Source organism: Lemur catta, chromosome 7, assembly GCF_020740605.2.
Source record: "Lemur catta isolate mLemCat1 chromosome 7, mLemCat1.pri, whole genome shotgun sequence".
Lineage (NCBI taxonomy): Eukaryota > Metazoa > Chordata > Mammalia > Primates > Lemuridae > Lemur > Lemur catta.
Genome location: NC_059134.1, coordinates 58,620,573 through 58,643,536, shown reverse-complemented (window position 1 = coordinate 58,643,536; position 22,964 = coordinate 58,620,573). Strand labels below are relative to the sequence as shown.

The 22,964-nt window shown below is 37.4% G+C and overlaps 1 protein-coding gene across 2 annotated transcripts in view; it reads right to left on the bottom strand.

Moving 5' to 3' along the window:
- RAB6A (RAB6A, member RAS oncogene family) overlaps positions 1–22,964 on the bottom strand; it is a 69,382-nt gene that overhangs the window by 5,482 nt on the left and 40,936 nt on the right. For both annotated transcript variants that reach the window (XM_045555503.1, XM_045555502.1), the window contains exon 6: positions 19,512–19,605. In XM_045555503.1, the coding sequence (XP_045411459.1) occupies positions 19,512–19,605 (94 nt within the window). The remainder of the gene's footprint in view (positions 1–19,511; positions 19,606–22,964) is intronic.

Sequence of the window (22,964 nt, the reverse complement as noted above, 5' to 3'; positions counted from 1 at the left end):
CGCATCAGGAAAAACTCCAATACCATAAATAAATCATCTTTAATCTGGACATAAAGAGAATACAGTGTATAAAGGAAAACACATTTTATAAAAATAAGAAAGCAAAAAAAGTGTTCCCCCACTAGCATCAGCTAAAAACAACCATCTATTTAGTATTGCAAATAAGCAGTAAGTATAGTGACTATGAAACAACCAACTGGCTTCCCTTATCTCTCTTCTTCTTCTTGAGTTTCCCTATTCCTTGAGATACAATAGTGAAAATAGGCCAATTAATAACCCTACAATGGCCTCTAAGTGTTCAAGTGAAAGGAAAACTTGCATGTATATATCACTTTAAACCAAAAGCTAGAAATGATTAAGCATAGTGAGAAAAGCATGTCAAAAGCTGGCCTTTTGCATCAGATGGTTAGCCAAATTGTGAATGCAGCCAAATTGTGAATGCAAAGGAAAAGTTCTTTTTTTTTTTTTTTTTTTTTTGAGACAGAGTCTCACTCTGTTGCCCAGGCTAGAGTGAGTGCCGTGGCATCAGCCTAGCTCACAGCAACCTCAGACTCCTGGGCTTAAGCGATCCTACTGCCTCAGCCTCCCGAGTAGCTGGGACTACAGGCATGAGCCACCATGCCCGGCTAATTTTTTTTGTATATATATTTTTAGTTGGCCAGATAATTTCTTTCTAGTTTTAGTAGAGACGGGGTCTCACTCTTGCTCAGGCTGGTCTCGAACTCCTGACCTCGAGCGATCCACCCGCCTCGGCCTCCCAGAGCTAGGATTACAGGCGTGAGCCACCGCGCCCGGCCAAGGAAAAGTTCTTAAAGGAAATTAAATGTGTTACTCTAGTGAATACTCACATGACAAGAAAGTAAAACAGTCTTACTACTGATATGGAGAAAAAGTTTTAGTGGTCTGAAGAGAAGATTAAACCAGCCATAATATTCCCTTAAGCAAAAGCATAATAGTGGAAGAGGAGACCATCTAAGACTTTCATAGCTAGAGAGAAGTTAATGCCTGGCTTCAAAGTTTCAAAGGACAGGCTGACTCTCTTGTTAGGGGCTAATGCAGTGCTGACTTTAAGTTGAAGCCAGTGCTTACTGACCATTCTGAAAATTCTAGGGCCCTTAAGACTTATGCTAAATCTACTCTGTCTGTGTTCAATAAATGAAACAACAAAGCCCCAATGACAGCATATCTATTTATAGTATGATTTACTGAATATTTTAAGCTCGCTGTTGAGATTTACTGTTCAGAAAAAAAGATTCTTTTCAAAATATTACTGCTCATTGACAATGTACCCAGTCACACAAGAGCTTTGATGGAGATGTACAAGGAGATTAATGTTTTCATGCCTGCCAATGCAACATCCATTCTATAGCCCATGGATCAAAGAGTCATTTTGACCTTCAAGTCTTATTAAGAAATACTCTTCATGAGGCTATATCTGCCATAGACAGTGATATCTTTGATGGGTCTAGGCAAAGTAAACTTAAAACTTTGTGGAAAGGATTCACCATTCTAGATGCCATTAAGAACCTTTGTGAGGCCAGGCGCCATGGCTCACATCTGTAATCCTAGCACTCTGGGAGGCCGAGGTGGGAGGATTGCTTGAGCTCAGGTGTTTGAGACCAGCTGGAGCAAGAGCAAGACCCTTTCTCTACTAAAAAAATAGAAAAATTAGCTGGGCATTGTGGTGAATGCCTGTAGTCCCAGCTACTTGGGAGGCTGAGGCAGGAGAATCGCTTGAGCCCAGGACTTTGAGGTTGCAGTGAGTTACTATGACACCACTGTACTTTAGCCAGGGCAATGGAGGGAGACTCTGTCTCAAAACAAACAAACAAAAAAAACCCTTTGTCACTCATGAGAGGAGGTCAAAATATCCACATTAACAGGAGTTTGGAAGAAGTTGAGTCCAAACCTCATGGATGACTTTGAAGAGTTCAACACTCCAACAGAGGAAGTAACTGCAGATGTGGCAGAAACAGCAAGAGAACTAGAAGTGGAGACCCAGGTGTAGTGGCTCATGCCTGTAGTCTCAGCACTTTGGGAGGCCAGGGTAGGAGGACTGCTTGAAGCTAGGAGTTTGAGACCAGCCTGGGTAACATAGTGAGACCCCATCTCTATAAAAAATTTAAAAACTAGCTAGGTGAGGTGACACACAGCTGTAGTCCTAGCAACTCAGGAGGCTGAGGCAGGAGAATCACTTGAGCTCAAGAGTTCAAGGTTACGGTGAGCTATGATCACACCACTGCACTCTAGCTTAGGTGACAAACTAAGACCTCGTCTCAATAAAAAAAACAGAAAACCCCCCCCAAAACCAACCAAACCCAAAAAACAAAAGTGCAGCCTGAAGATGTGATTAAATTGCTGCAATCTCATGATAAAACTTGAACAGGGCTGGGCACGGTGGCTCATGCCTGTAATCTCAGTACTTTAAGAGGCCAAGATGGAAAGACTGCTTAAGGCCAGCAGTTTGAGACCAGCCTGGGCAACACAGTGAGACAACATCTCCACAAACAACAACAACAACAACAAACCAGGCTGGTGGCCTGTAGTCCTAGCAGCTCAGGAGGCTGAGGCAGGAGGATCCCTTGAGCACAGGAGTTTGAGGATATAGTGAGCAATGACTGCACCACTGCATTCCAACCTGGGCGACAGAGTGAGACCCTGTCTCAAAAAACAAAACAAAACAAACAAAAAAACCCCAAAACAAAAACAAAAAAACCTCAAAACTTGAATGGAAGCTACTCCTGGTCAAGATCTATGAACATAGTTGAAATGACAAAAAATTTAGGATATTATATAAACTTAGCTGAGAAAGCAACAAGATGTAAAAGGACTGATTCCAATTTTGAAAGAAGTTCTACTGTGGGAAAATACTATCAAACAGCATCACATGCTACAGAGAAATCTTTCATGAAAGGAAGAGTCAATCAATGTGCCAAATTTCACCGTCATCTTAAGAAATTGCCACAACCATCCCAATGTTCAGCAACCATTACCCTGATCAGTCAGCAGCCATTAGCATCAAGGCAAAACCCTTCACTAACAAAAAAAAATATGATTTGCTGAAGGCTCAGATGATTGTTAACATTTATTAGCAATAAAATATTTTCTAATTAATGTATGTACATTGTTTTAGACATAATGCTAATATAGTATAAACATATGTACTGGGAAATAAAAAAATTTGTGTGATTTGCTTTATTGAGATAATCACTTTTTATCTCGATGGTCTGGAACTGAACTTGCAATATCTCTGAGGTATGCGTGTATTCAGATTTGGCAACAATGATTTTAACACTTGGCCATCAAGATAAAATGCATAGTCAGCACATTTCTGTTTCAGTAAAGATGAGGGCAAGGGAAAAGAGGTAGGAAAGATTTCAGAGGGAAGAACTAAATGTCCAGAGATAGAAACGCACACAGTACATTTAAGAATGGTCAGGTAGTCCAGGCTGGCTGGACATAGAATATGTAAAGGGATTAGGACAGGGATGTATATATTGGAGGCTAGACTAAAAAAGACCCTCCTATGCATCCTGTGGGTGAAGGAAGCCACTAAAAATAGTAGTTTGTTGTAGGACTTCTATCCATGATTCCAGAGTCTTAGTATGGTATCAGAGACATACAAATCATTGAAAGTGAAAGGTATTAGAAGGGGATGGCAAAAAGCTAAAAACTAAAAGGTTAGAAGTGTGGACAGGAGTACAGGGTAGTAGTTAACCTGGATTTGCACTCTGGGTAAGCCACTTACATGACGTATCATGTAATCTTTGTTCCTTTGTTCTTTCATCTGTAAAATGTACTTAAAATAACGGTATGCTTACCTGACTAGAATATTGTGAAAATTAAGTGAAATAATTAGGCAAAGTGCTTAGGAGTAACCAGTTATATAGAAAGCCTTTAATAAAAAGCAGCTCTATTTCTACCAGAGAGAATAATGCTACTAGCAACAAAATAACTCATGGTCCTGTGGGCTTGGGTACAGAGAGTTTTTCCAAATGTTATGCAAGTATGCAGTGAATTCTAGGACTACAACAAAACACCCACAGGCTCACTTCTGCTTTAAGAAGGAACTATATAAAACTGGTGGGAAAGGTGTGAGGGCTGGGGGAGACCTTTTGAAAATACTAGAGCAGAACTGAAGCGTTCTTGGGAATATCCAGAAATCCATGATCTTATAGCTTGCTTCTGACATGAAATATTTATTAAACTGCTTACATGTTCAAGATGCATAATCGTTTTGGCTCTTAAGAATATCAGGTTTATTATTGGCTACCTTAGAAATAGAAAACTTTTCAAGAGGAAGGCATAGGAAAGGTCTGGTTACTTTCTGGGTAGAGCTTTTGAAAATGGAATAAAAATCAGGTTTACAAGTTTTGAGGCTTTTTAAAAAATTAAAATAGGTTCTATTAAGGAAAAAGAACATAACTAATGAGGTCTTTTGTGGTAAGTATTGTTATATTCACACATCTTTACCTATTTCCATAATTCAAAACAAAATATATACTAGCTGGGTATGGTGGCTCACACCTGTAATCCCAGCACTTTGGGAGGCTGAGGCAGGAGGATCATATGAGCCCAGGAGTTCAAGACCAGACTGGGCAACATAGTGAGACTCCATCTCTACAAAAATAAAAAAAATTTGCCAGGTGTGGTGGCGTGCACTTGTAGTCTCAGCTACTCTGGAGGCTGAGGCAGGAGGATCACTTGAGCCCAGGAGTTTGAGGTTACAGTGAGCTTACCATCATGCCACTGTATTCCAGCCTGGGTGACAGAATGAGATTCTGCCTAGGAAAAAATAAAAAATAAAAAAAAGAAAATACACATGCTGCTTTATAACATCTAATTATTTTAAAAGTCCTTAATGTATGATCTAGCAATTCTACTTCTGGGTATATATCCAAAGGAATTGAAAGCAAGAGTCAAACAGACATTTGTATAAAAATGTTCATAGCAACATTATTCACAATAGCCAAAGGGTATATACAACCCACGTGTTGTATAATATGTGTGTGTGTATAAAATACAATATATCCATAAAATAGATTATTATTCAGTCTTAAAAGTAAGGAAATTCTGACATATACTATAATATGGATGAATCTTGAGGACATTATGCTAAGTGAAACAAGCCACACAAAAAAGGACAAATATTGTATGAGTTTATTCATGTGAGGTACCTGGAGTGGTCAAATTCACAGAGACACAAAGTAGAATGGTGGTTGCCAGTGGCTTGGGGGAAGGAGGAAATGAGGAGGTATTGTATAATGGCTAGAGTTTCAATCTTACAAGATGAAAAGGGTTCTGGACGGATGGTGGTGATCTTTGCACAACAGTGGGAATGTACTTTCAGTTTGCTTCTTAGAATGTACTTTATTACTTCTTAGTAAGTGTATACTTAAAATAGAACTGTATACTTAAAATGGAAAATTTTATGTTTTGTACATTTTACCACAATAAAAAAAAATCCCATTTCCTCTAAAAAAAATAGACACAATCTTAGGCACAATTCGGATTCTGAATGTATTGTTTTTTTCTTCTAAAATGGTAGCACATACTACATAAAGAAGAGAACTCTTCAGGACACATACTTTCTAAATATTTCCTGAGTCAGTCTACTTTTTCTCCATTCCTATTGTCATTATTCAATCCATTGAAGAGTACACGGATGTTACTTTGTAGACTGTCACTCAATTTGGTTTTGCTTTGTGCTTCCTACCAATTGGTTTCAGCTTACTCATTTTTTGTCAGCAATACTACAGAAGAGATTGTGTCCTTTTTAGTGTATGCTATTAGGAGGCAGCTCACATTGGTCTGTCCATTACTGGTGCCACCACTTGGTTAGGGTGGAGCTGGACAGGTGTCTCCACTGCAAAATTACCAGCTTTCCTTTTGTAATTAATAAGTATATATGAGGAGTTTTTTTGAGATGATATATATATATCTTGTTCTTCATCAGACTTACACTTTAAGGTTTTAGTAACAACTATTGATGTTTTTGCCTAAATCAATCATTACTATGATATTCACAAAATAATTATCACTATGTTTATTTTCATTGCCTCAAGATCTGCTGCACTCTGGAGCTGGGCTGGGTCAGTAGGGCTGTGTGGTGCCTCTTGTACCTGTCTCTGCCTCCTGAAGTCTTGTTTACCATCTCCAGAAGGCTTAGCTTGCAGTCTCAGCAGAAGGGTAGATTCCCAGGAAGAGAGTGAGTGTGGGGCCCAGCTGATGACATAAAATACAATGCATTTGTCTCTGTGTCCACCATGTTCTGGCTCCAGAGAAATAAGAGAGTTGCCAGTGAGATTGGTGCCATTTTGTGTACCTTCTATACCTTGAACTCCATCTCAGAGATCATGTCCCTGGCCTTGTTCTAAGGACTCATCAGGTTCTCTTTTTCTCTAGATATAGAATCTAGATCTTTGATTTTGCAATCAAATTGTTCTGGAGGCCAGGAAATCCAATATCAAGGTACTGGTAGTTTGGGCAATTTTGATTCCAAGATGGTGCCTTGAATGCTATGTCCTCTGGAGGGGAGGAATGCTTGTATTCATATGGAAGAAGGCAGAAGGACAAGGAGCCTATTTTAATGCTAATTTAAGATAGCATTTAATGTGTTTATAGAAAGAGCATAGAATTTGAGCCCAGCAACTCTAGAATTAACTACCCCATTATTACAGCTTTGTGATCTCAAGGTTATTATTTAATCGTTCTAATCCTTAGATTCCTTTTAATAAAAATGGGGATATACTTGTGAAGTTCAAAGGCCATAATGATGCTGTTTATCCTTGGAATATCCTCCCCAGCTCCCAGATCAATTTGTCTAGCTGACACACCCTTCAGAAATTCCTAGATAACTAGATATTCCTAGCATTCCTAGAATCCTTAGATAACTCTGTCTTTCCCTCTAGACTTTAAACTTCTGGAGGGCAAGGCCCTTATTTCATCTTTGTTATCCTATTACCTGAGATGCAGTAGATATATTTTTTAACATGTTAGCTACAACAATGACTAATGGGTATGAAAAACACACGAGAAAGCATAAAGTGTGATATAAATAGTTGATATTAGTGCCCCTACCTGCTGGCTGTTTTAGGTACATACTGAAGGTGACTTCTCAAATAATTCTTTAGGTATGACTATCCACAATACTATTTAGCAGATAATCACAGACCTGAAAAAGCTATCAGGTAAAAAAAAAAATCTGGCAGTACTTATGCCCATTGAATCCTGCTGATGTGAGAAATAGGGCAACAAAAGAAATCAATTTATTCAGTTCTTATAGAATAAGGAAGTATAAAAGGGGTTTCAAATTTATGTGCACAAGAAGGTGACAGTGAGTGTAAACTGACTAAGTTAGATAAACTTCAACTTCATAAGAAAACAAATGCCACTTAAGAGTGTCTCCAATCCAATATAAAAAGGATTTAATTAACATAAGCAAATTATAATTGGAGTAAACAACAATTAAGAGACTAGAACATTAACTGGTAGATACATTAATCTGAGAAATATACACTTAAAGAAAGTAACAAACCTAGACAGAGAAGAGTAATAGATTAAAGCGACCCTATAGGTCCCCCCATCCTTATTTTTATCTTTGAAAGTAATTATAAAGATATATTTCAGTAAACCTTTCTTGAAAGGCTATATGTGAAATCTTTCCCTTTAGACTAGCAGTTCTCAATACCTATAGTCCATCAGAATTATCTGGGAAGCTTAAAAACAAACTTGGGCCTCATCCCCAAAGATTCATTCAACTGGTTTGGGATGGAGCTGAGCCATTAGTGTTTTATTCAAAGATCTCTGGATGATTCAAATGTGCAGCCAAGGTTAAAAACTAATGCTGCAGCCAGGCGTGGTGGTGGTGTGTGCCTGTAGCACCAGCTACTCAAGAGGCTGAGGTGGGAGTAGTGCTTGAGCTCAAGAAATTGAGACTAGCCTGGGCAACACAGCAAAAATCAAACCAAACTAAAACAAACCTCCAATGCTGTAAAGATAATTTGTAAGCAACGTGACGCAATCAAATCAAATAACGGAAGAAAGAAACTAATATTGAATACTTTGTCAGAATTTTTACGTATTTTCTGATTTTAATCCTCACAGTTACTTGGAAGAAAAATATTAATAACCCATTTTATAAAAATCTGAGGCTAAAGAGTGTATTTGCTATAGACCAAATAAATGGCAGAGCTCAGATTTCAAAGTTCATAGTTTTTATACTACTACCTCATGCTGCCTAGTGCTTTTTTTTTTTTTTTTTTTTTTTTTTGAGACAGAGTCTCACTCTATTGCCTGGGCTAGAGTGCCATGGTGTCAGCCTAGCTCACAGCAACCTCAAACTCCTGGGCTCAAGCAATCCTTCTGCCTCAGCCTCCCAAATAGCTGGGACTACAGGTATGTGCCACCATGCCCAGCTACTTTTTTCTATATATTTTTAGTTGTCCAGATAATTTCTTTCTATTTTTTTTAGTAGAGACGGGGGTCTCGCTCTTGCTCAGGCTGTGCCTAGTGCTTTTTATATGGAAAATACTGTGGAAAGGGCTATGTGAAGGAACGGCTCACAATCCCGGGTAAGAAGAACTCAGTTTGTGAAATACTACTATTACACACAAATCACAGATATAAAAACTCAATATATTTTTATGACTTAAAAATTTTATCTATAGTTTCAACCAATGTTTTGACAAATTTGGTGCCTCCTTCCAAATATTGCAATTATATTAAAAGAATCAGTAACACTAACCTATACTCAACTCAGGACATCCAAAAATGGGCCAAGAAAACTCTTTCCAAAGGTCAAGCTTTCATATTCAAGCTTACTCCTTGGTTTAAAAAAAAAAATCAGGCTGGGCGCAGTGGCTCACGCCTATAATCCTAGCACTCTGGGAGGCCGAGGCGGGTGGATCGCTCGAGGTCAGGAGTTCGAGACCAGCCTGAGCAAGACCTCATCTCTACTAAAAATAGAAATCAATTATCTGGACAGCTAAAAAATATATATATAGAAAACATTAGCCGGGCATGGTGGCGCATGCCTGTAGTCCCAGCTACTCGGGAGGCTGAGGCAGTAGGATCGCTTAAGCCCAGGAGTTTGAGGTTGCTGTGAGCTAGGCTGACGCCACAGCACTCACTCTAGCCCGGGCAACAAAGTGAGACTCTGTCTCAAAAAAAAAAAAAAAAAAAAATCAAGTTCTATCTTTACAGAAATATATGTAAGACAGGAAAGAAAAAAAAATCCCAGGGGTTTAAATTGTTTTAAATAATCACTAAAGAAAAACCTATTTCTTAAATGCCAGTGATATGCTAACAAAGACTTCTGCTATATTAGGGATCACAGATGACTAAGTATGACACAGTACAGCTGGTAATATTTTTAAAAAATCCTCACACTTACATGTGCACTGGAGAAGGAGATTTCAAAGTAAAATTATTATTGCCATCAGTTCTTCCCTTATGAAGTTAACTAAGTATTTTATAAGAAGAAATTCCACACTTCAAGAGCAAACTAAGTTAATCAGCTCCACCAACTTACAAAAAAATTCCCATTATGAAAGTAAACTTTGTGTTTTATACACTATTGTAATCTCATATGAGTGCTCAATAAGTTATTTGTTGACTTTGATTTTTTTGCTAGCTCTCCATTTTAATTTTGGTAGTCGAGTATTTCTTCAATGAGAAAATTATTACTTTATCACCTGTAGTGTTTTTTTCAATTACTCTTACCAGGTCTTGCCTCCACTCTTACCCTCTAAAGTCTTTTTCTTTTCTTTTCTTCTTCCCTCCTTCCCTCCTTCCTTTCTTTCTTTCTTTCTCTCTTCTCTCTCTCTCTCTCCTTCTTTCTTTTTTTCTTTTTTTTTTTTACAGAATAGCCAGTGATTTCTTTTAAATTGTAAGTCAGATCATGTCAAATCTCTGATAGAAACAGCCTCCTCTCTCACTGGAAATAAAAGCCCAAATCCTCACTACTGCCTACATGGTCTTAGATCTCTGTCCCCCGACAGAACTATCTCTGTGAGCTCATTTCCTATTACTTTTGTCCTCCTTCACTCTACTCTTCCTAATCTCCTTACTGTTCCTTAAACATGCCAAGTACCTCATTGCACCTGATGGTTGGAATGTTTTTCCCCAGACATATAAATGGCTCACCTACTCAATTTCCTTCAGGTCTCTGCTCAAATATCACCTTATCAGAGAGGCTTTCCCTGACTACCCTTATAAAATGTCAATATATCATCACCTCCTTTACCAGTACTCATTATCTCTCTTACCCTACTTTATGTTCCTCTACAGAACTTATAACCTCCCAAAGTATTACATTTTCTTTTTTTTTTTCTTATTATTTCAGCATATTGTGGAGGTACAAAAGTTTAGGTTACATATATTGCCCTTGCCCCCCAGTCCCCTATATTTTCAATAATTGTCTAACTCTCCATACTAGAATGTAAACCCCATTTGGTATGGATTTAGTTTGTTTTGCTCACTATTGTATCCCCAGTGCCTACAACATAATAGAACTAGATATGTAAGAGATGATCAACAGATATCCGAGTGAATTAATGACAGCATAAAGCCTGGTCAGTATAACAATTCCCCTCTCTACTAGTTCATATTCATCTTATATATAGATTTCTGCCCATTCAGTGAAATTAAAGTCTTATTGTGTTAGGGATGTAAAGCACAAAAGGATAAATTAGGGGTGAGGTTAAATTTGAGAAAGACAAAACAATGTAGGGTTTAAGAACACAGATTTTGGAACTAACTAAACTTAGGCTCGAATTCTACTTCAAGCTATAATCTTAAGCAAGTTACTTGGCGTCTAAACTTTGGTTCCTTTTGAATGAAATGAATATACCAATCTACTTCCTAGGGATATTATAGGAATTAAGTAAGATAAAAACTTGGTACATTATGTGGCTCTAACATATAGTATTTAGGCAATTCTGGGGAAGTTATATAATTTCTACACCTCAGATATTCTCTCAAAAATCAGAGCAATAACAGCAGCTAACTAATAGGATTGTTCAATGGATTCGTTCTTGCATTCAACAAGTATCCAAGCATCTAGATATTACATAATAAAGTGCTTGGGAGGAAGGTAATAAAGATTTTAAAGTTAATATTTATGGCATAATATTTATTCTACATATGCTAGGTGGTCTTGTATTATATGTTAATTTCTCTTCTTCCTTGGAGTATTCCTTATAACCTATCCAAATCAAATATATTCTTCAAGAGTTCAGCTCAGACTCTACCGTTTTTTAACATTTTGACCATCCTAAATGTGATCTCATTCATTTCTTTAACAAACCTCTTTGTGCCAGCACTCATTTTGCTTCTCAATAATTACTGTAGATCTTATTGTATCTGTAGCATTTGCCAGGCATTTATCATGTATTACGTACGCTTTACTGTATAGTCTTCATGAGAATGTGACTCTTCTTCCCAACTATATCATGTTTCTTGAGCTCAAGAACTATATTTTACATTAACTTTATATTTTCCAAAGTATCTTTGCCATTCTAAAACTTCTGTCCTTTCTGACCTTTGTTTGGATATTAGGTATTCCTTCTGCCAAAGATAGTAGAGTGAACAAAAATTACATTCTTAGCCTCAAAGGTTAACTATATGCTTCAAAAATATGTCTTTTAGAAAACTTTTGTCACCTTTCCCTCCTCTATTACCACCGTTTCCAATGGCATGGTAAATATTAGATTCATAATGTAAGTATTAAACTCCAACCACATGAGGGGCATTGTCCAGAATCAGGAATTAGACTATGGTTATCAGCAGATTTGATTTAGATTTCACTTAGAAAAATTTGAGTCTTTCCATATAGCTTATATATCAAGTAATACCAAAGGCTATATGGTTTTTTGATATAGGGATGATTTATAATGTAACTAAAAGAAAAAAGGCAAACATTTCTTTGACTTGTAGTCATTTAAATAAATAAGTTTTTTAAACAATATTCTATTTGATTAGTTTTGAAGCTCCTTTAAAAAAATTTTGTAAGAATTCAAGGAATAGGCCAGGCGCGGTGGCTCATGCCTATAATCCTAGCACTCTGGGAGGCCGAGGCGGGTGGATTGCTTGAGATCAGGAGTTCGAGACCAGCCTGAGCAAAAGCGAGACCCCGTCTCTACTAAAAAATAGAAAGAAATTATATGGCCAACTAAAAATCTATATAGAAAAAATTAGCTGGGCATGATGGCGCATGCCTGTAGTCCCAGCTACTCGGGAGGCTGAGGCAGTAGCATCGCTTAAGCCAAGGAGTCGGAGGTTGCTGTGAGCTAGGCTGACGCCACGGCACTCATTCTAGCTTGGGCAACAAAGTGAGACTGTCTCAAAAAAAAAAAAAAAAAAAAAAAAAAAGAATTCAAGGAAGATAACCCATAAAAAATAATGTATTTATTAGCTGATACTTCAGCAAGTCATTTTCCCTTATGACAGAAATATATTCTATATGATTAATCACTGACAGCTAAAAAAGGAAGATTAACCTATTATTTAAACATGCTTGTTAATGTAAGATTTTAATTCTTTTTTTGGTTTTGTTGTCTCATTTGGGCGTTCTAGGATTTTTTCTTCCATGATTGAATTATATGACCTGACAAAGCATGGTCTCTAAATACTGGAATATAATTCTAACTAATATACTGTGGTACTCCCTATAAAATGAAAAACAAGTAATGGTTTTTGTGAGTTAAGAAGGAAGCTACAAAAAAATTAAAAGTCAACTCAGTGCCAAAACTAAAAAGAAAGAAATTTTGGTTATATTTATAAGACAATAAAATCAAGTCCCAATAAGAATCAGGAACTTCAACAAAATCGGATATTCAGACATACCATCCAAATAAGGAGAAGTAAACAAGTAGCAAATGGGTTTTGAATTCAGGACAAGATTTTTCTGTAAAAGAAATCTCTCTTCATTATCACTAGATAGCTATATTTGTCTGCATGGGTCAGGTTTTTGGAAAAAATTATGTGCCTAGCGATGAAAATGTTCTAAAATTGGATTGTAATAATGATTGCACAATACTATAAATTAACTAAGACCATTGAATTATACATTTAAAACAAGTGAATTTTACAGCATGTAAATGATACTTCCATAAAGCTGTTAAAAATTGTGCTTATAAAATAGTAAATGAATGACATACTCTGTTTTCTCAACATCTTCAGAGTTAAATAAACTCGGAAGCAATCAAACATCATGAAGATACTAGCTATCAGTAGTGCTCTGATGATTTTAGAGCTTCCAAACCTATAAGACTACTTAGAGTCAGGACTAGGGGGCTACAGCAATGCTATTAATCCAGAAAAAGATAGCCATATAAGCAACTAGCTCACACCTTTATCAAAATGTCTTTAATAGAGAAAGCCAGATGAAGCTATTCACTGCTTTGTCCTAGAACAGTGGCATATAGTTAATACTATGGTAATTTCTATTACTCAAATTCTTTAACTGTCTGTGGCTCCTATGGGTTCAGTTACTGATCACTTACTATATTCCATACATACTGCTAGGTTCTGGGAATATATAGTTTCGATAAGAGAGAGATTTTCAATATACTGTAGTAAGCAATGACACTGGTTTCACAAGGATCAGGGGTCTGAAAACACAGAAGAGAATCATTTATCACAGCCAGGAGGTTGGGGGAAAATGTCAGAGAAATTGTTGCTCAAGGGCTGACATCTAAACTGAAACTAAAAAGGAGTAGAAATTAGGAAAGAAAAAAAGTGAGTATTCTAGGCAAAGGGAACAACAACATGAGCAAAGATATGGAACAATGAAACAATATGTTTTGAGGAAGGTATTAGTGACAATTCGGTATTACTTACATAATGGTTCTGGGCATGGAGGGATGGAAAAAAAAGTGGCAAAAATGAAAACTATAGAGACTTTTTTATAAAGCTCTAATTATTTAAAGTATGTTACTTTTACCCTGTGTTGATTACCTCCAATTAAAAAAAAAATTATTAACCACCCAGCAGCGAAGGGATAGGGGAGACTAAGCTCTCCCATGCACACTTAGGGCAATACCCACCACCCTATTATAGGCAGCTGTGGGACAGGGACTAGCCTGCCCAATCCACTGCAGCTACCAGCATCACCAACACAGACCACTTAGGTCCTAGTGAGTGGCTCCACCACTGCTACTGGTACCTTCCACATCACACTAGCCGCTCGGGGGGCCTGAGAATCCACCCACAAACTTGGCCTCTGATCCAATTACTAGCTTCTGTGCAAGTCACCTGAAGGCCCAAGAATTGGCCCTCAGGACACACTAATATTGCTGCCAGCATAAGCTGTTCTTATGTTCTAAAGTCAGGCACACTGAGCCTACTGCTGTCACTACTAGAGCCCAAAGACTGGCTGGCTCGGCTGACATTCAAGTCCCCAGCAAAACTTCACCACAGCCTTAATCAATAGCCAATTCCCTAAGCCACCAAGGATATCACAGATACCACTGATCTTGGGTACTACCTAAGAAATCATACAAAGATCACACTACTGCAGGCATCCAAAATCAAAGCCAAAGTGTCCTACCTAACCAACAACATAGATACATATTCAAGAAAAAATTCATCCCTTTGAAAGGAATTTCAAAAAGTTGGAACAAGCAACTATCACATAATGTGTAGAAATCAACATAAGGACACAGAAAACATGAAAAAGCAAGGAAATACGATACCACCAGAGGACCAAAACAATTGTCCAGTAAAAGATCCCAATAAAAAAGAATGCCTCATAATGTCAGATACAGAATTCCAAATATTGATTCTAAAGAAGCTCAATGAGATGCAAGAGAAATCTGAACACCAATACAAAGAAACTAGAAAATCAATTCAGAATATGAATGAGAAATTGACCAAGGACACAGATATCTTAAGAAAAACACACACACAAAATCTGGAGCTGAAAAATTAATTGAAAGAAATACAAAACACATTTGAAAGCATCAATAAAAGACTAGACCAAACAGAAGAAAGAATCTCATAACTTGAAGACAGGTCTTTTGAAATAATCCAGTCAGATAAAAATAAAAACAAATGAACAAAGCCTTCGCGATGTCAGGGACTATATAAAATGACTGAACTTATCGTATCAGTATCCCTGAGGGAGAAGAGAAATTAAAAAAAAGTTTAGAAAACCTATTTACGGAAACAACTGATGAAAACTTCCCAGGACTAGCAAGGGAATTAGAGGCCCAACTATCCCCAGGCAAATACAATACAAAAAGAATTTCACCACAGTATCTTACAATCATAATGACTAAAGTCGAAATGAAAGAAAGAATTTTAAAATTAGCAAAAGGAAAGCATCTAGTCACCTATAAAGGAAACCTCATCAGACTAACAGCAGACTTCTCAGCAGAAACCTTACAGGCCAGAAGAGAATGGGATGGCATTTTCAAAGTGTTGAAATTAAAAAAAAAAAACTGCCAGCCGTGAATTTTTTTTTTAAATTTATTTATTTTGAGACAGAGTCTCACTCTGTTGCCTGGACTAGAGTGCTGTGGCGTCAGCCTAGCTTACAGCAACCTCAAACTCCTGGGCTCAAGCAATCCTTCTACCTCAGCCTCCTGAGTAGCTGGGAATACAGGCATAAGCCATCATGGCTGGCTAATTTTTTCTATATTTGTTTTAGTTGTCCAGCTAATTTTCTTTCTATTTTTAGTAGAGATGGGGTCTCGCTCTTGCTCAGGCTGGTCTTGAACTCCTGAGCTCAGAGGATCCACCCACCTCGGCCTTCCAGAGTGATAGGATTACAGGCGTGAGCCATGGCACCTGGCCTTAGCCATGAATTTTATATCCTGGCTGAATAAGCTTCATAAATGAAGACATACTAGTCTTTCCCAGACAGGCAAACACTGAGAGTATTTGTTTCTACTAGCCTGGCCCAACAGGAAATGCTCAAAGCTGTCTTAAACATGGAAACAAAAGGTCAACATTCACCTTCATGAAAACACACGAAAATATAAAACCCAAAGGTCTAATAAAACAATAACATAAAGAAGAGAAAGGAATTAAATGGCAACACAACAGAAACTCAGCAAACGACAAAGACAAAAAGACAGAGAAAAAGAAACAAATATTAATAATTTATAAAACAACTAGAAAACAATAATACAACTAGAACAAAGCCTCACATATCAATAGTAACCTTGACCATAAATAGATTAAATGCTCCACTTAAAAGATACAGATTGGCAGAATGAATTAAAAAATACAATCCAAGTATACGCTGCTTACAAGAAACTCATCTTGCCCATAAAGACAAATATAGACTGAAAGTAAAGGAGTAAAAAAAGATATTTCATGCAAACAGAAATCAAAAGTGAGGAGTAGCTACACTTGTATCAGATAAAACAGACTTTAAATAATCAAAAACAGTAAAAAAAGACAAAGAAGGTCATTATATAATGAAAAAGAGATCAATTCAGTAAGAGGATATAACAATCCTAAACATATATGCACCTATTATTGGAGCACCCAGATTCACAAAACAAATATTACTAGACCTAATGAAAGAGATAACAACACAATAATAGTGGCGGACTTCAATACCCCACTCAACAGCACTAGACAGATTGAGACTGAAGATCAACAAAGAAACACTAGACTTAAATTGGACCTTAGACCAGATGGAGTTAAAACATTTACAGAAACATTCTACTCAACAACTACAGAATATACATTCTTTTCATGAGCATATGGAACGTTCTCCAAGATAGACCATATGTTAGGCCACAAAACAAGTCTTAACAAACTTTAAAAAATTGAAATTATCCAAGTATCATCTCAGACCACACTGGAATTAAGCTAAAAATCAAAGCAACTTCATAAACTATACAAATCTATGAAAATTAAATAACATCTTCCTGAATGATCACTGGGTTCATGAAGAAATAAAGAAGAAAATTGAAAAAACTTTTCAAGACGGACAAAAATGAAAATAAAACATACCCAAAGCTGTGGGATACAGTAAAAGGAGTGCTAGGAGGGAAGTTTATAGCATTAAATGCCTGCATCAAAAATTTTCAACTTAATGTCACACACCTGAAAGAACTAGAAAAAAAGAACAAACCAAACCCCAAATTAGCAGAAGAAAAGAAATAACAAAGATCAGAGCAGGCCGGGCGTAGTGGCTCACGCCTGTAATCCTAGCACTCTGGGAGGCCAAGGCGGGCGGATCGCTGGAGGTCAGGAGTTCGAGACCAGCCTGAGCAAGAGCGAGACCCCGTCTCTACTAAAAATAAAAAGAAATTAGTTGGCCAACTAAAATATATATGGAAAAAATTAGCCGGGCATGGTGGTGCATGCCTGTAGTCCCAGCTACTCGGGAGGCTGAGGCAGTAGGATTGCTTAAGCCCGGGAGTTTGAGGTTGCTGTGAGCTAGGCTGACGCCATGGCACTCACTCTAGCCAGGGCAACAAAGTGACATTCTGTCTCAAAAAAAAAAAAAAAAAAAAGAAAGATCAGAGCAGAACTAAATGAAATACAGACTGGGTAATCACTCTGTGGTTCTCCCTATGTACACATTAATGAAATTCATATGCATTTTCTCCAATAAAAAAAAATAGAGACCAAAGGAGAAAAAAGGAACAATGAATGGAAAAGCTGGTTCTTTGAAAAGATAAACAAAGGTGATAAACCACTAGCTAGATTAACCAAAAAGAGAAAAGATCCAAATAAACATATCAGAAATGAAAAAGGAGACATTGTAACTGATACCACAGAAATACAAAAGATCATCAAAGGCTACTATGAACAACTATACACTCACAAACAAGAAAATCTGGAGGAAATGGATGATGAATCCCTGAAAAGATACAACCTCCTGAGATTGAACCAGGAAGACAGCACTCCTGAATAGACCAACAAGTAGCAAGATTGAATCAATAATTAAAAATCCCCCCCCAAAAAAAGCCCAGGACCAAACAGATTCATAGCCGATTTCTATTAGATGTACAAAGAATTGGTACCAATCCTACTGAAACTGTTCCATAACACTGAGAAGTAATGTATCCTCCCTAGCTCATTCTACAAAGCCAGTATTACCCTGATACCAAAGCCAGGAAAAGATGTAACATAAAAATAAAATTAAAGGCCAGTATCTCCCATGAACATAGATGTAAAAATCCTCAACAAAATACTAGCAAACTGAATCCAACAGAACAGCAAAAGGATAATTCACCATAATCAAGTGTGTTTCATCCCAGGGATACAAGGATGGTTTAACATACATAAGTCAATAAATGTGATTCACTACATAAATAGAATTAAAAATGAAAACCATATGATCATTTCAATAGATTTAAAAAAAGCATTTGATAAAATATAGCATCCCTTCATGATAAAAACCCTCAAAAAACTCAGCATAGAATGAATATTTCAAAATAATAAAAAGCCATATATGACAAACCCACAGCCAGTATCATACATTTCTAAGATTTGGAACAAGACAGGGATGCCCATTTTCACCACTTCTATTCAACATAGTAATGGAAGTCCTAGCCAGAGCAATCAGGCAAGAGAAAGAAATAAAGGGCATCCAAATTGGAAGAGAGAAAGTCAAATTACCTCTGCTTGCTGATCATATGATCTTATAACCTAGAAAACCCTAAGGACTCCTCCAAAAAGCTCCTATATTTGATATTATAGATGAATTCAGCAAAGTCTCAGGTCACAAAATCAACATACAAAAATCAATAACATTTCTATACACCGGTAATGACCAAGCTGAGAACCAAATCAAGAACTCAATCCTATTTACAATAGCTTCCCCAAACAAACAAACAAAAAACCACACACACACAAACACACACAAGCTCCTAGGAATATATTTAACCAAGGAGGTGAAAGATCTCTACAAGGAGAACTACAATTCCCTGATGAAAGAAAGTACAGACAACACAAAGAAATGGAAAAACATCCCATGCTCACAGATAGGAGGAAACAATATTGTTAAATTGTCCATAGTGCCCAATGCAATCTACAGATGTGATGCAATTCCTATCAAATACCAACATCATTTTTCATAGAATTAGGGGGAAAAAATCCTAAAATTCACAGGGAACCAAAAAAGAGCCTGAATAGCCAAAGCATATCCAGAATTTATTTTCACAATACAAGCAAAACACCATTACAAACAGCAAATACTTGCTTTTATTTATCACAGTCTTGCCCTCAAACTCTGAAATAAGGAAAATCTACCTTTAAAACAATGCAATAGGGATGTATTGAGAGCACGGTAAATTTACAACTTTGCAATCATAATGAAATAGTTTTCCTGTGTACAATCTGAAAAGGTTGGCAAGTCGTCTTTCTTTTCCCAAAACCTATGCCTCCTTTATATTTTTTCACTGTTTGAAAACATGTTGGTACTTCATGAGGTCTGCTGTTGCTAACTGGAAAAAACCTCACACCAGAAAACAGAACACTCACACAATCATTTCATGTTTTTTCAGTTTGGTAACCTCAACCCACACTCGAAGAACACTTACCTGCTTTACATTGTATCCTGCTTTTGCACTAGTTTCAATAAACATAACATTCAGCTCTTTGGCTTTCCTCTCCCCCTCCTCAATTGACACTTGCCTGTAGAAAATAAGAAAAAGAAACAAATTCTTACTTTTAAAAGATACATTATAAAGATTATAAACAAAGTCCTGAAAAGAACTTTACTTGATATAAGTGCTGGTTCCACAGGTGAGATTAGTTAGAAAAATACATCAGTCTGCAGCATACTAGATATTTGTGCACTTCTGTGTGTATGTTATATTTAACAACTTTTTATTTTTATTATTTTATTTTATTCTTTTGGAGACAGGGTCTTGCTCTGTTGTCCAGGATAGAGTGAACCAGCGTTGTCATAGCTCACTGGAACCTCAGACTCTTCAACTCAAGTGATCCTCCTGCCTTGGCCTCCTGAGTAACTGGGACTATAGGTAGCTGGCACTGTGCCAAACTAATTTTTTCTATTTTTTTGTAGAGACAGGGGTCTCACTCTTGCTCAGGCAGTATTGAACTCCTGGGCCCAAGAGATCCTCCCACTGTGGCCTCTCAAAGTGCTAGGATTACAGGCCTGAGCCACCATGGCCAGCCCCTAAACAATTTTTAAAAAGACATTCTTTACTGATTCGCTTTTACTTGACTGAGCTCCTCCTGTAATTTTTTTACTTTTAAAAACTTAATAGCGGAGTCCACTTGCTCTAGGCCTCTTGGGCGTGGCTCCGGGTCATGATCCTCAAATTTGGCTCAGAATAAATCTCTTTAAAATTAAAAAAAAAAAACTTAATAGCATGCTGCTTTCCCTTAATATTAGATTATAAGCATTTAGCCTTGTGATTCAAAACTTTGTATAAAATAATTTTCATGGCTAGATAATTTGTCAATCTGCTCCTATAATTAATATAACCATCCCCAAACTGTTAAAATGCAATTGTTTTCAAATTTTACACTACTATGAAAAATGTTGCCCTAAACATCTTTGTGCTTAATATTTTGTGCACATTCCCCTAGGATAGATTTTGTGGATTTCTATAAGTGGACCAAGTGAGCCAAAGACTTCTTATGGTAAAGTCTCTTGATACAAAATATTCATACTTTAACATATCATTTACAGGGCTTTTTGTGATGTAATTAGCAGTGTGTCTCAAATTGAGAGCTCTTCAAGTACAAGATTATCTCATTTATCTTGGTATTCCCAATACCTGGGTAGCACACAGGTAGTCAATAAATGTGCAAATGTTCTACTTAAGTAGATATAAACTACCAGCTGACAAACGCTGTGCTTTCTACAACATAGAAAACTGAGCAATGAAATACAATTTCCTCTTACCACTGTCTACTTGCATGTGTGCCCTTATATTCCACCTCTATTCCTTTTACTATGGAAGAACAGTCCTTATGTCCAAAACTTACACCTATGTATTAGATCCCATTTGCTTCTCGTCTATAAGAAGATACTATTCTAGAAATTCTCTTCTCTCTAAAAACAAGGACATTCTCTTGTCCTTTTTTTTTTTTCTTTTGAGACGGAGTCTCGCTTTGTTGCCCTAGCTAGAGTGAGTGCTATGACGTCAGCCTAGCTCACAGCAACCTCAAACTCCTGGGCTCAAGTGATTCTTCCACCTCAGCCTCCTGAGTAGCTGGGACTACAGGTGTGAGCCACCACGCCCGGCTAATTTTTTGTTTCTATTTTTAGTTGACTGGCTAAGTTTTTTTTCTTTCCTTTCTTTTTTCTTTTTGAGATGGAGTCTCGCTCTGTTGCCCGGGCTAGAGTGAGTGCCGTGGCGTCAGCCTAGCTGACAGCAACCTCAAACTCCTGGGCTCAAGCAATCCTCCTGCCTCAGCCTCCCGAGTAGCTGGGACTACAGGCATGTGCCACCATGCCCAGCTAATTTTTTCTATATATATTTTTTAGTTGGCCAGATAATTTCTTTCTATTTTTTTAGTATAGACGGGGTCTCGCTCTTGCTCAGGCTGGTCTTGAGCTCCTGACCTCAAGCTATCCTCCCACCTCGGCCTCCCAGAGTGCTAGGATTACAGGTGTGAGCCACCTCGCCCCGCACATTCTCTTCTTCTTACCATTAAGATTTTACTATATTTCCTTGTTTTATCCTCTCATTCTGTGTATACATATTTCAAAAACGTTTGTAAAAATTAAAAAAAAATTTTTTTGCCCCCTTTTTTTTTTTTTTTGAGACAGAGTCTCGCTTTGTTGCCCTGGCTAGAATGAGTGCCGTGGTGTCAGCCTAGCTCACAGCAACCTCAGACTCCTCGGCTTAAGCGATCCTACTGCCTCAGCCTCCCGAGTAGCTGGCACTACAGGCATGCGCCACTATGCCCGGCTAGTTTTTTCTATATAGATTTTTAGTTGGCCATATAATTTCTTTCTATTTTTAGTAGAGATGGGGTCTCGGGCTTCCTCAGGCTGGTCTCGAACTCCTGACCTCGAGCAATCCACCCGCCTCGGCCTCCCAGAGTGCTAGGATTACAGGCGTGAGCCACCGCGCCCGGCCTATTTTGCCCTTTTTAATAGTTTGAGAGTAAATTGTTAATCTGCAGACCTTTTGCCCTAAATACTTCATCAGTGTGAATTTCCTAAAAATAAGGACGTTCTCTTAAGCGCAGTACAGTTATTAAAATTCAGAAATTATCATATCATGCTATCATTGATGCTATAGATTCTATTCAGGTTCTGCCAATTACCTTAATAGTGGCCTTTAAAGCAAATGAAATACTTCTTTACAGAGAAACTTCTCAACTATTTGGTTATCCTGAGGTACAAGTACAGGAAAAGGATGGAAGGAAGGAAGAAAGAAGGGGAAAGAAAGATAAATGCTAGAGTCAGTCTCTAGCATCTTCCCAAGGTGACCAATGAGTTTCCCCCTAAGTACTCATGAATTTAAGTATATTTTATAGTAATTATTGATTCTCAAATTTTCCTATCTTTGACCAGCAGAACATCTTTGTTCAGGATTTGGCTCCTGAATCTTGACACAACGCCAATGGCCTTTAATAACTTTCCTGATTTATGGTATGACAAGATACTCCAGGCCCATCTTTTACATTTTCTAGCCCAGACTCCAAATCAGTCATTTCATGTAGCCCAGGTTCCATTACAGAGAAATAGTATTTAGATATCATAGTCTGGGCTCATTCCTCTTGGTTTAGGTGTTTTCAGTAGATTGAGCTAGAAAATATTAAATTTGGAATGCTAAAACAATCATGAATTTATGCTTATACTTGCTATATATATATATATATATTTTGCAACAGGGTCTCGCACTCTGTTGCCTAGGCTAGAATGCAGTGACGTCATCATAGCTCACTGCAACTTCAAACTCCAGAACTCAAGAGATCCTCCTGCCTCAGCCTCCCAAGTAGCTGGGACTACAGGTGCATGCCTGTCTAAGTTTTACATTTTTTGTAGAGATGAGGTCTCTTTCTTG